The 14,138-nt window shown below is 52.3% G+C and overlaps 1 protein-coding gene across 1 annotated transcript; it reads left to right on the top strand.

The window, feature by feature from the left end:
* The first annotated feature begins 5,273 nt into the window (after positions 1–5,273).
* Positions 5,274–8,987, top strand: DNAJB1 (DnaJ heat shock protein family (Hsp40) member B1). Its single transcript, XM_043586836.1, is given in 4 exon segments — positions 5,274–5,571; positions 6,763–7,038; positions 7,041–7,342; positions 7,573–8,987. Coding segments are annotated over 4 exon segments (1,020 nt in total). The 5' UTR covers positions 5,274–5,360; the 3' UTR covers positions 7,804–8,987.
* Positions 8,988–14,138: the final 5,151 nt, after the last annotated feature.

Below are 14,138 nucleotides of genomic sequence, written 5' to 3'. Positions count from 1 at the left end.
GACTACTTTCCTGAGCCTTATACTCACTCAAAGGGCACAAAATCATTCTGTGATCCTACGATATCGTGTGCCAGCAAGGGCACACAAATAATTTCCACCCTCTTTTCATCCACAAGAAGCTCATAAAAAGGCAGGATCTAGCCCAGAAAGAAGAATTCCTCCTTTTTTTTTTTTTTAAATGGATATTGCAGATGCAAGGACCCCTTATTGGCCTCATCTGGCTTCCACTAACCAGGCTGTCAGAAATAATATCCACCTTCAGAATGAAGACTGGCCACTTTGTTCGAACCATTCACGATACTCTACTGAGGCTCTCACTGTGCCTGTCAGTTAGGGACAGCTAGACCCTCCTTCTGTCCCCAGCATCCCCAGCACAGTGGCTAATTCGCAACAGTCACAGTTCACGTTTGCTGAGCCAACTATGACAAGCCCCTTCAGGCGATTTCCAAAGGGGAAATTGCAGAAAAGCCTGGCGCAGTGGCAGCACTGAAGGATGAGCGAGGGCTCCTTTGATCTCAGATCTGCTGGAACCCAGGGTCATTTGGATGATGAAACTCTGGTGTGTCTGTCTATCTCACAGGCTCCTTTTGTATTTCCCACATGCAAGTAGGTAGGATCTTGATTTCTCTGGGAACCTGGCTTGGCTTGTTTTGGCGTATGCGATGGAGCTGGTTCAGAGTTGTGGGACAGGTGAATCCTAGAGCAGACAAGCCAAGGCAGGTTAGCAACTTGCCATTGTGTCAGGAATCCCAGAGAGAGGCTTCCAAAGTCCTACCCATCTTGCCTTAAGTCCATAGAATTTTTTGTCTTTTTATTCAGCTATCATTTACATACAGTAGAATTTACCTTTTAGAGGGTACAGCTCAGAATATATGCAGCTGTGTCACCATCATCACACTCAAGATGTAGAAAATTTTCCATCACCCCCCCCCCTCCCAAATTCCCCCGTATCCCTTTGTAGCAAATCCCAGCCCCTGGAAGCCACTGATCTGCTTTCTGCCCCAATACTTGTACCTTTCCCAGAATGCCTTATAAAACGGCATCACAGCAGTAGGGTTCAAACGGTCTTTTGAATCTGGCTCCTTTGACTAACATAAGGCATTTGAGATTCATCTGCCGTGTTGTCTGTACCAATAGCTCGGTCCTTTTTAATGGCTGAATAGCATTCCATCATGTGGCTCGACCACAGTTTATGTATCCATTCTCCCACTGAAGGAAATTTAGGTTTTTTTTTTTAATTTTTTTTTCAACGTTTATTTATTTTTGGGGCAGAGAGAGACAGAGCATGAACGGGGGAGGGACAGAGAGAGAGGGAGACACAGAATCGGAAACAGGCTCCAGGCTCTGGGCCATCAGCCCAGAGCCCGACGCGGGGCTCGAACTCACGGACCGCGAGATCGTGACCTGGCTGAAGTCGGACGCTCAACCGACTGTGCCACCCAGGCGCCCAGGAAATTTAGGTTTTGATGGCTGTTGATAATTACACATCAAGCTTTGATAAACATTCGCTCGTGGGATTTTATGGGAACTTGGGTTTTTATTTCACATGGGTATTCCACTAGGGGTGAGACTGTTGGCTCATATGGTGGTAGTGCTTTTGAAGGTCTTTTTAACGAAGAGAAGCAATGTTGAAAAAGTGGTGATGCATTCCTTAAAAATTAAGGCTTTGTCATCATCTGAATCACATTTTACACAAGCTGAGGGCTTACCTATAAACATTGAGTGTGCTGAACACTTTATACTTCAGCATTTCAGTCACTGGGTGACTGCAGGCAAGTGACATGACCTCTCAGAGCCTCAGTTTTTCCACTGCAACGTGCAGGTAATATTAGGCCAACCCCATTGGATTATTGCAAAGATTAAATGAGTTATGGAGCATTTGGAGCTGGCTTGGCACATAGTAAGGCCATGTCAATAGAACAGCCGTTATAATGTTTATTTCCTGGCCCCTCTCAATTTCATCCTTATAGCAACCCTGGGAGGTAAGATCTCACTCTTACCTCCATTTTATAGGAAACACACCTATAATGATCAAGCAAGTTGTACAAGGTCACACAGTCAGTAAATAAGTAAACAGTGGGTCCAAGATTTCAGCTGAGGCTGACTGACTCCAGGCTCACCTGCTTTGTTCCTATATCAGCAAGGGTTCTCCCAAAGAAACAGAACCAGGATATATGTGTGTGTGTGTGTGTGTGTGTGTGTGTGTGTGTGTGTGTGTGTGTGAAGAGATGTATTTCGGGGTGCCTGGGGGGCTCAGTCAGTTAAGCATCTGACATCATATTGGCTCAGGTCAAGTTCCAGCCCCACATCAGGCTCTGGGCTGACAGCTCAGAGCCTGGAGCCTGCTTCAGATTCTGTCTCCCTTGCTCTCTGCCCCTCCCCTCTTTGTGCTTGCTCTCTCTCTCTCAAAAATAAACATTTAAAGAAATTTTTCAAAAAAATATATATATATAAGACATGTATTTCAAGGCATTGGTTTACACAATTGTGGGCACTACCTACGCAAGTCTGAAATCTGTAGGGCTGACCAGCAGGCTAGAAACTCTTGGCCAGGAGCTGATGCTTCTTCCTCAGGGAAACCTAAGTATTATTTGCTTTTAAAGCCTTTCAACTGATGGGACAAGGCTCACCCACATTATCCAGGGTCATCTCCTATACTTAAATCAACTGACTATAAATGTTAACCACATCAACACTTACATTACTGTTTAATTGAGCATCTGGGTACTATAGCCCAACTAAACTGATGCATAAAATTAACCACCCCATCTTCTCAGAGTTGAGAGCTCAAGATCGGCTGAGGTTTCTGCAGAGGCTACTTTCCCAGTAACATTTTTAAGTGTCCAATGAGTGTCCAGGTCAAAAAATCCTAAGGAGAGGTGTTGGGGTTATTTTGCATATATTGGCGTTAAACAAAAATTCCTGAACATGACCCAGACTCACACAAGGAAGAGGGAGTCTCTAGCCCTAAGTTTGCCCCCAAATACAAAGACACCCAAAGTCATGTAAAGACCTTTGGAGGCTGCCATATTTGTAACTCTAAATTCATACTAGGGGCGCCTGGGTGGCTCAGTCGGTTTAGCGTCCGACTTCGGCTCAGGTCATGATCTCACAGCTGGTGAGTTCAAGCCCCGTGTTGGGCTCTGTGTTGACAACTCAGAGCCTGGAGCCTGCTTTCGATTCTGTGTCTCCCTCCCCCTCTGCCCCTAACCCACTCGCATTCTGTCTCTGTCTCTCTCAAAAATAAATAAATGTTAAAAATTTTTGTTTTAATAAATTAAATTCATACTATAAAATACTAGCATGTAAGCATGAAACCCACAAGCGCTGGATTTTCCTTCCTGGTGATGACTCTCCAGCTATTTATGTAACTTTTTGAAAAATTGAATTATTTCCCCCCTATGATGGTTCAGGACCCTGCTGTGTGTACTCACGGGTGCCCAGCCCAGATCCATCCTCCTGGATTGACCAGTGTGTGTACTAATCCAGTCCTTACTGACACAGTTACCCTTGGTGGGGTCAGTGAGTGGCCAAGGATGGCCGGAATCCCCCAGCTGGAAAGCAGCGGAAAGCCATGGTCTTCCTTCTCAGGAGTTTCAGCTTGCACAGGGGTGGAAGTCTCTAGAAGCTTTTTGCTGTGACGCTGCCAGGAAGGGGGTGGCTCAGCAGCCCATCATTCAACAAGACAGTTAGTCACCCCTTTGATAGTGCTTCCTCTGTGCCGGGTCTGTCCTGGGCACTTTACAAATGTTGACTCATGTCAATTTGTTTCTTTCTTTTTTTCATGTTTATTTATTTTTGAGAGAGACAGAGACAGAGAGCAAGCAGGGGAGGGGCAGAGAGAGAGGGAGACACAGAATCCGAAGCAGGCTCCAGGCTCTGAGCTGTCAGCACAGAGCCCAACGCAGGACTCGAACTCACGAACTGTGAGATCGTGACCTGAGCTGAAGTCAGATACTCAGCCCACTGAGCCACCCAGGTGCCCCAACTCATGTCGGTTTCAAAGCCCTGTGAGGCGGGTACAATTAACTGCTGCCCCCATTGTACAGATGAGGAAACTGAGGCCCCACATGGCTCAGTAACCAGCCCAAGATGGTGCAGCCAGGAAATACTGGAACTGGAAATGAAACCTGCTGTCTGGCTCCAGAGCCAGCTGCACACCACCCTGACCTCCCAAGCAGTTCTTCCAGGAACATTCCGCCTCAGCCACCATCACTGCCGACCGCTTTTTCCCTACGGCCTTCTCAGGTGGTACCCCTTTCTGAGCCTCCTTTCGCCATCAGCCCTGTCTTTGACCACAGGCACCCCAGACTGTCAGAGCCAAAGGGGATCATGTTGCCCACAGAGGAGGAAACAGAGGCCCTGTGGGGTGTATGACACGTCCATGTCCCCCCAAATCATAAATGTAGTGGGGAAAAAAATGAAGCAGATGCATTAGAAACAGGCAGGAATACTTACGAGCGTCCACTGTGACCGGGCACCAGATACTGTTCCAGGCACTGGAGACCCAGCACTGACAACTGCAGGCCGGGAGGGAGGTGAATTGAACACGAAAAGTCAAAGAACGAGATAACTTCAGATTTCAATGGCAGGTAAAGCGAAAGGCACGAGGAGGAGCCTTTTTCCCCCGGAGGGAAGATTACTCCGGAGAAGTGAGCTTTGGTCCTGGAGCCTCACCCTGCTTTATGGTGAGGACAGGGACAGTCCTGGGGCTCCTAATTGCATTCTCCCCACAGCCAAGAGAACGGTGGGTGTTTTTATTCCCCTGTTACATAAGTCGGCGTAGGGGGGGAAACCTGCGGCAAGGAAAGATTAGTCAACTTGCTCAGAATCACCCGGAGGGGAACCCACCCCCGGAGCCCGGTGAGATGTGTGCGACCAGCTCTACTGTCACCTGGGGCAGGGCGGGGCAGCTCTGATGGGCGTGGCCGCCTCCAGCCCTGCCCCTTGCCGGAGGGCAGTGTCGTAACCTATTGACCCAGGCTTCGGACGGGACTCGCCGCAGGCCGGGTCAGCAAAGGCAGTCAAAGTAGGTCGCGATTGGCTCCCCGCAGAGAGTGGGCGGGGCCTCCTTCGCTCGGTGCGCGCGCCGCCGCCGGGATGCGTTGCCGGGGGCGTAGCGGGAAGGGGCGTGGCCGTGGGCGGGCGGCCGTTGGCAGCGTGGCCCCGCCCCGGATGTCGCGCGTCGCGGACTGGGCGGCGGCGATTGGTCGGAGCGGCGCAGGGGGCGGGGCGGAAGGTTCTGGAGGGGGCTGGCGGGCTCTGGAAGCTTCCGCCGGACGGGTATATAGAGTCCGGGACGGGGCGGCGGCGAAGCCGGGGTACGGCGATAGCTGGGCGGCGGGCCGCAGGCGAGGGCTATGGGCAAGGACTATTATCAGACGCTGGGCCTGGCCCGCGGCGCTTCGGACGAGGAAATCAAGCGGGCTTACCGCCGCCAGGCGCTGCGCTACCACCCAGACAAGAACAAGGAGCCCGGCGCCGAGGAGAAGTTCAAGGAGATCGCCGAGGCCTACGACGTGCTCAGCGACCCGCGCAAGCGCGAGATCTTCGACCGCTACGGGGAAGAAGGTGCGTGCGCGCGCGGCTAGGGGCGCGCCCCCGCCGTTTGATTGAAGGGGAAACCGAGGCTCGGTGGCCAGGCTGCGGCGTCCCCGGGGGACGCCCCTGTCCCGGTGGGCGAGCAGCCCCCGCCCTCCGGCCACGCGGGCCTCCGCCCTCGGATTGGCGGCCGCCCGATGGGAGGAGGAGTCCTGGCCGCTGTGCTTGCCCAGAAGCTTCTAGCAAGTCTGGGGCTGCCCCTCCCTAGGCGCCTCCGCCCACGTCCCCGAGCGGCCCCGGGGGTGCGGGTGCGGGCGGCAAGGAGGACAGCCTTAGCCGGGCCGGTGGCGCTAGGGCCCCGGGGGTCCGGGGCTCACCTGGGCCGAGGTGGCAGGCGCTGGCGTCCAGGGGCGCAGGGCGGGGCCTCTGGCTGCGCGCCGGGCACGACCTGCGAGCCGCGAGCCTGCGACGAGCGCGCCGATTAGCGCCGACCTCGCTCCGGGGCCCCTGTGAGGGCGGAGTGAGGTAATCCCTGTAAAGTGCTTACCTAACCTGGTGCCAGGCACGTAGATGGCAGCGGGCGCCGGAGCAGTCCAGGTGCGGGGAGCGGCGGGGCCCGCCTCTGCCCGGCCTCCTCGGCGTAGGCCTCTTCGGGCAGGAGGAGGAAGCTTTCTTGTTGTCCAGTTGCCCGTTGATGACTCAGACTGGCTTCTGCGCCGGGTCTTAAGAAATGAAGTGGCTTCTTATGTAAGGATGGTGACAGTTGGTGTCAGGGTGTGAGATTTTGAAAAGCTGTGTTTATTGTTTTGCCTTCACTTCTGCACTTCACACTTGACCAGCTCTAAAGTATTTTTAAGAGGAAGCGCTTACTGAAGGTGGACCCGGGATCATGTCTTTTTCGTCTGATCTCTTAATGGGTTCTTTGTAAGTTTTCACCTCCAGGCAGGGAGGATAGGCAGTCAAGAAGTGGCAGGAGTTGGGTGGCCCTCAGAGAGGGCGCTTGGGCCCCTTGCCACTGTCCTGGCACCCTGAAGTACCTGGAGGAGGGGCGGTGAAAGCTTAGGGTTCTTCCTTGATCTTCTGTGACAGAGAAGGGAGGCTAAAAGAATTTGCCGCACCCCCCCACCCCATGGCTCCCAAGCTTTTTTCCCTTAGCGAAAGGTCTTGGAGGGGGAGAGGCTCCCCGCCAACCATCTGATTTCCTCTGACTTTGCCTTTCAGGCCTAAAGGGTGGTGGCCCCAGTGGCGGGAGCAGCGGTGGTGCTAACGGTACCTCTTTCAGCTACACGTTCCACGGAGACCCTCATGCCATGTTCGCTGAGTTCTTCGGTGGCCGCAATCCCTTTGACAACTTTTTTGGGCAGCGGAATGGGGAGGAAGGCATGGACATCGACGACCCGTTCTCTGGCTTACCCATGGGCATGGGTGGCTTCACCAACCTGAACTTTGTCCGCTCCCGTCCTGCCCAAGAGCCCACCCGAAAGAAGCAAGATCCCCCGTCACACACGACCTCAGGGTCTCGCTTGAAGAGATCTATAGCGGCTGTACCAAGAAGATGAAAATCTCCCATAAGCGGCTGAACCCCGATGGAAAGAGCATTCGCAACGAAGACAAGATCTTGACCATCGAAGTAAAGCGGGGCTGGAAAGAAGGGACCAAAATCACCTTCCCCAAGGAAGGCGACCAGACCTCCAACAACATTCCAGCTGACATTGTCTTTGTTTTAAAGGACAAGCCACACAATATCTTTAAGAGAGATGGCTCTGACGTCATTTACCCAGCCAGGATCAGCCTTCGGGAGGTAGGATGCTAAGTAGGGTGGTGGTGGGGGGGGAAGCCAGTTGGTTTTTGAAGCGTTCGACTTCATGACAGATACTTCTGAGCACTCAGGGGACAGGGCAAGACGGATCCAGGGACCTGGTTTTAGCGATAGGGACCTGGTGGCGCTTATCCTACATCAAACAGCGTCTGGGCAGGAGTCGAGCGCCCTGAGCTGCCTTCCATCTAACGTTCTCTCTTTGCTCTCCCAAGGCTCTGTGTGGCTGCACGGTGAACGTACCCACTCTGGACGGCAGGACCATCCCCGTCGTGTTCAAAGATGTCATCAGGCCTGGCATGAGGCGAAAAGTTCCTGGAGAAGGCCTCCCCCTCCCCAAAACGCCCGAGAAACGCGGGGACCTCATTATTGAGTTCGAAGTGATCTTCCCTGAAAGGATCCCCCAGACATCAAGAACCGTACTGGAGCAGGTTCTTCCGATATAGTCACCAGGGTTTCCCAAGGACTGACCGGGGACCTTTCCAGAGCTCAAGGATTTCCAGACTGTTCCACCAGTTGTGGACCCATGAGAGGGCGGGAGGGCCCAGGGAGGGCTTTCGTACTGCTGAATGTTTTCCAGAGAATATATTACAATCTTTCAAAGTCGTGCACTAGACTTAAGTGGTTTTTCCAGCGATAGGGCGGCAGGTGGTGGGGACCGCAGGAAAAGGCCTTCCAGTCTGTCCCACTGGGTCCTGCAGCCCTCCTCGGATGGGCCCACGCCCTCCTCCAGGCCCCGCCTGTGGGTGAGAGGCAGACCCACAGCTGGACTTGATCCGTCTGTAGCCCTTTGCTTGGGTGGCCATTAGTTGGTATCAGCCTGCCGTCTCGGTTCCCAGACCCTGTACGCTCCTCAGTTTTTGTTGTGTGATCAGTTCGTGTTTTATTCTGTATTTGTCTCCCACGTCTTGCTGTTCCTCTGAAGAATCCTATTTTCTCTTTCGCCATCTCAAATTGAGAACTGACCTAGACTGTTTTTGCAAAACTGCCTGGCCGGCACCCACAAGCAATACCTCTCGTTCCAGCAGGACCAAGGGCGCCGTCCTCGTGTGAATGAGCTGCACAGACGCTTCTCCCTGGAGGGCCTAGGGCCCTGGACAGAGCTGGGGGCCCTCTCGACCCCTGACTCCGAGGCCAAGTGCACTCACTTAGGGGTCATACTCTTTCTTTTTTCTGTAAGGCAATCTTTAGGCACACCTGGGACTTACCGGCGACCCGGGTAATTTTGTGTTTAACGGACTCTGGACTCTTTCAAAAGGATCTGATCCTTTTGATTTTGCACAGCCCTGGCTATAATCCCTTTTGATAAAAGGGTCTTTGCTTCTGATTACAGGAGCACTGTGGAACGTTTGTAAATATGTTTTTATAATTCCGTGTAACGTTGGTGTGCACTCACAGGAAACCGGCCCCCGGCAACTGCTGCTTTCTGTATCGGGCCATGATGGAACTCCAAAGGAACCTTGGGAATCGGGGAGGGGGGCAGGGAGGGAACAAAGTGTCTGTTCCCTGCAGGCCAGTCTGGTGCTCAGACATTGGGACTCATTGTAAGCTGCCACTGCCAGCACGAGACCAAAGCGTGTGACTTGTCAATGTGCAGCACGACAGCATTAAAGACCGATGCTAAACCTCAGGGGGGCAGTCCTGCGACTCTGTTTGAGGGCTTTGCTGGCTGGGGCTGGGGCGGTGGCTGGGCGTCCCTCAGATGCAGTCAGGGGGGAGGCAGGAGTCCCCTGCGAGAGGGAGAGAAGTCTCCCAGGGCTACATGGGGAGCAGAGAACGTCCGTCCACACCACCTACATGGACGCGATCCAGGCATCCAGAGAGCCCAATGGATTTGAAGCTCTGTTTTGTGAAGGTTGGGGCTGGAGTTAAGCAGTTCACTTTCCCGTGTTCCAGGCAGGGCCTGGTGGCTGGGGCCAAGGGGTGGTGTAGGGCCTGCCCTGTGATCCCCGTGCACTCCTTTCTTGCTGGAACAGGCAGAGTGGCAGGCAGGCCCTGGCCAAACCAGACCCGAATTCCGGCCCAGGGCTGAGCTCCTCCTGGAGAAGACACATTTCCTGCCCTGGCTTCATTTGCAGGCCGCTGAAGTTGCTTTTGCTTTTGCTTTGTAACTTTTTTAAATTTTTATTTATTTATTTTTTTTTTTTAAATTTTTTTTTTCAACGTTTATTTATTTTTGGGACAGAGAGAGACAGAGCATGAATGGGCAAGGGGCAGAGAGAGAGGGAGACACAGAATCGGAAACAGGCTCCAGGCTCTGAGCCATCAGCCCAGAGCCCGACGCGGGGCTCGAACTCACGGACCGCGAGATCGTGACCTGGCTGAAGTCGGACGCTTAACTGACTGCGCCACCCAGGCGCCCCTGTAACTTTTTTTTAAAAGAAAACTGGTTTTATTACACAGTAAGTAATTACAGAGGCTTAAAACAGTGGTATTGCTACTTTGCTATGAGATGTCTTAAAAACAGCGTTTAGGGGTGCCTGGGTGGCGCAGTCGGTTAAGCATCCGACTTCAACCAGGTCACGATCTCGCGGTCCGTGAGTTCGAGCCCCGCGTCAGGCTCTGGGCTGATGGCTCAGAGCCTGGAGCCTGTTTCCGATTCTGTGTCTGCCTCTCTCTCTGCCCCTCCCCCGTTCATGCTCTGTCTCTCTCTGTCCCAAAAATAAATAAACGTTGAAAAAAAAAAAAAAAAAAAAAAAAAAAACAGCGTTTAAAATCAGTCAAGGAATGGCTTTCCCTTCCGACTGAAAGGTGACCACTGGGAGCGAATGGGGGCCGGGCTGTCCAAGAGAAGTTTCTGCAAGCAATGGGAATGTTTTAGGTCGTCTTTAAATGGGACTGCTTTAAGATGCAACAAAATACATTCAGCCTCTCCGTTGTTCCAATCACATTTCCAGGGCTCGGCAGCAGCCACACACAGCTAGTGGCAAGTGCTGGACAGCACAGATCAGAGGGCTTGCCCCCCAAACCTAAGATGGGGCTCTCAGTGAGCCCAGAGGACGCCGTCCCAGTTGGGAGGCGACCCTGACTGTCAGAGCCATAAGGGAGCTTGTCACAGATGTTTACTGAGCTACCTCAGGCACCAAGATGACCCTTCCTGCGGAATTGGACCTGGCCTTGGGTCGTAGGCCACCCCTCCCCCGGAGTGCCATCCCTGTGCCCCTGTCACCATTAGGTGGCAGGTCCCTGCAACCTTCCTGTCAAAGTCACCGACACAAAAGCACACAAAACCTCAAAGTGCACACAGTTCTGGGAACTTCTAGAAATCACCTACCCAGCACAGTGGGTGGGGCAGTGGGATTCTTTAGGAACGTGTTCGTGGTGAAAAGGACAAAAAGGACCCAGGTGGACAGAAAACCGACCCCTCTGACACTGCGTTGTTTTGCCATGGGGGGCCTGGCGCATGCCTCTGTGTGTGTGTGTGTGTGTGTGTGTGTCCCGAGGTTTGGTGTATCTCCCAAGAGACTCCTCCCTCGCTTCCTTGGCTTCCCTTTAGGGGATTTCTTCTTTCCCACGCGGACTCTGAGCACATTCCAGAACTTCCGTGTCAGTCCGTGTGGAGCTGCGTCTTCAGCCACCGGCCCAGCAGTCATGTTTTAACATCACTTAAACAGTGCAAAACCCAAGATGCACGTTTGGCCTGTGGACAGAAGCGGACTCCCCTCCCTCCTCCGGGCCTGCAGTTCCCTCAGCTGCTGTCCCTGTACAGACTGGCCACGGCATCATGAGAGCTTTCCCTTTAGAAAAAGAAAAACGATTTTTGTGTGCGCATTCTCTCCAGAGGCTGTTTAAGCATAATTTCTAAGATGTCAGTCTGTTTTTGCCCAGGTAATCAATCACAGTACTAGACTCTGGAGGGGACAGAATGAAAATCCTCCCCTCCACCCTGCTATTCAAGTCCACCCCCAACGAATGTCCCCAGTTTCTCAGGTACCTTCCCTGAGTCGCTGCACAAATCAATTTTTCCTTTTACACAAAGGGTATATACTGTGCACTCTGCATTTTCCCCCTCACGTGTGGTGGAAATAGCGAGCTTCCTCATTCCTGTTAGAGTGTGCCTTTATCCTGCCAGGACTACCTAGCTGGATGTGAAGATCCAGACCGGTGTTCAGTGGCCCCTACCTCTCCCCTAGCCATTGTTCTTGCTTCCAGATTCGAGTCCGGGACAACCACTTGCTAGCTGTGTGACCTTGGTCAGGTGACTCAGCCTCTCTGTGCCTCAGTTTCTTCAACTGTAAAACAGGCATAATAACAGTACCTCTTCTAGGATTGTAAGGGTTTTCTGGATATGGAGATAATCCACCCACCCCCATACACACACACACACCAGGACCCAGCATAGAAGCACCATATGAGGGACGCCTGGGTGGCTCAGTCGTTTGAGCGTCAGACTTTGGCTCTCGCGATTCGTGAGTTCAAGCCCCACATCGGGCTCGCTCGCTGCTGTTGGTGAGGAGCTTGCTTCGGATCCTCCGTCCTCCTCTCTCTGCCCCTCCCCTGCTCTTTCTCTCAAAGAATAAATATTAAAAATAAAAAGAATAAGCACTGTGTGCCAGTTATTATGTGAAGGTTTCTTATTCCACAGCTGGAAACCCCAAAAGCCTTTGGGAGTGAGTGCTCTCAGCTGAGCTCCAGGAACCCACTTGCCAGGGGATCCCCTGAGACATTCAGCGTACCCTGAGGAAGCTGTACCTGAAGCAGGATCACTCCCATTGCAATCTCAATGTGACAACCAGCTCACTCGAGAGATGCAGAGCACGAGGCTCCAGAGCAGAGCAGCACCTTGAATCCTAACTGTCACTCTGCTGTTGTGTATCCCTGGGCACGTGACTTTACCACTCCGAGTCTCAGTGGCCTTTAAAAAAATGACACAAACGAGGCACAGACTTCATAGCGTTCCAAGTGAAAAGTGGGTAAGTTAATGCAGCAGGGAAGAAGAGCACATGAAATTATGAACTTGGCTTCTGTGCACACTCAAGGGGGTGTTGAGTTCAAGTTCTGCTCGCTGCATTCCCGTGAGAAAATGGCAAAACCTCTCAAAGCCTCAGTTTCCTCCCTTATAAAACAGGAAGATCCCAGCTAGCTCTCCCTTCTTACTGCCCCCAGGCCAAAACTCAGTTAACCCCTGAGGTCTCTGTGCCACAGACCTGGCACAGAGCAAGTGTGCAATTAACATGAGCAAATATTTCTAAAGCACTTAGTTGAAAACCTGTCCCGGGTCGTCTTTTTCTTCAATTTTCTTTCTTTTTTCTTTTCTCTTTTCTTTTCTTTCTTTCTTTCTTTTTCTTTTTTTTTATGGAGGCTCTACACCCAACATTGGGCTTGAACTCACGACCCAGAGATTATGAGTCCCATGTTCTACTGACTGAGCCAGCCAGGCGCCCCATGTCCCACGCCTTAAATATTATTATTAGTTATTAATTATTGAGGTACACGGCATAGCACCTGACACGTCGTAAGTATTGTTCATTCCATCAACATTTATTGACCACCTACTGTGGACCCAGCCCCTGTGCTTAATGCTGGGGACACAGCAGTGAACAAACCCAGCAAAACTTCCTGCCTTTGGCAGAGCTAACAGTTGAGTGTGAGGCGCGGCCGGGGGGGGGGGGGGGGGAGAAAATAAGGATAAATAAATAAAACTAATGTACTAGATAATGGGGAGAGTGATGAAAATATGAAACATGGGGTAGAGAGTTTGGGGTATTTTTAAAACTTTTTTTAATGTTTATTTTTGAGAGAGACACAGACAGAATGCAAGTGGGTTAGGGGCAGAGGGAGGGAGGCACAGAATCCGAAGCAGGCTCCAGGCTCCGAGCTGTCAGCACAGAGCCCGACGTGGGGCTTAAACTCACGAGCTGTGAGATCGTGACCTGAGCCGAAGTCAGACGCTCAACCGACTGAGCCACCCAGGTGCCCCTTGGGGTATTTTTTTTTTTAAACACAGTTAGCGAACGCCTCCTCGAGAAGGTGATATTTGAGCAAAGACTTGAAGGAGGTCACTTCTTCGGGTAGATATGGAGGGAAGGGTGTTCCAGGCAGAGGGAGCAGCCTGTGCAAAGGCCCTGAGGCAGGGGCGTGTCTGAGATATTTAAGGGGCAGCCAGGAGCCCAGTGAGGCTGGAGCAGAGTAAGTGAGGGGTGAGTGGGAGGAAGCGAGGGCAGGGGGTGACGAGGCAGTGGTGCAGGACCTGGGGCCACTGGGAGGACTTCAGCGTTTCCTGAGTGAGGTAGGAACTTGCAAGCATTTTGGTTTTTGCTTTGTCTTAATTTTCCTCTGTTCGGGTGGAGGGTGGGGCGTGTCATTTGATTGTATAACTTCGAGTCCCTGAGACAGATCATCAGACTCTGGAAACTTCAACGCACCAACCTTTTGTCTGAAAAGAGCACAGCGCAAACAATAAGTATCTGTGTTTTCTATTACAATCTAGTTCTTAAAGTACATGTGCTCATCATGCTCTCTCGCACCGACCTGAGCATGCTCCCCTGGTCTGCTGATCCCACACTTGCCCGAGGAGGGGTGGAGGTGGGGCGTCTGATTTCTGAGTTCTCAAACTACGATTATTCGGTCAGACATCTTCCCTCATGAAGGGAGGAGAGACAACCTCAGGAAAGAGCCTCAAGCCCCTGCCACCACCCACCCCCGCCCCCCGCCAACCCTAGTTTCCTGGAGGTCACAAACCATGCCCTAACAATCTTTCCATCACCGGTGCTCACCGCAGTGCCTGGCCCAGAAACTGCCCTCTGAGCGTTTGTCAAATGAGTAATTGAGTGACAAACTG

Source organism: Prionailurus bengalensis, chromosome A2, assembly GCF_016509475.1.
Source record: "Prionailurus bengalensis isolate Pbe53 chromosome A2, Fcat_Pben_1.1_paternal_pri, whole genome shotgun sequence".
Taxonomy (NCBI): Eukaryota; Metazoa; Chordata; class Mammalia; order Carnivora; family Felidae; genus Prionailurus; species Prionailurus bengalensis.
Note: the sequence above shows the minus strand (reverse complement) of the source record. Positions and strands in the feature narration are given on the sequence as shown.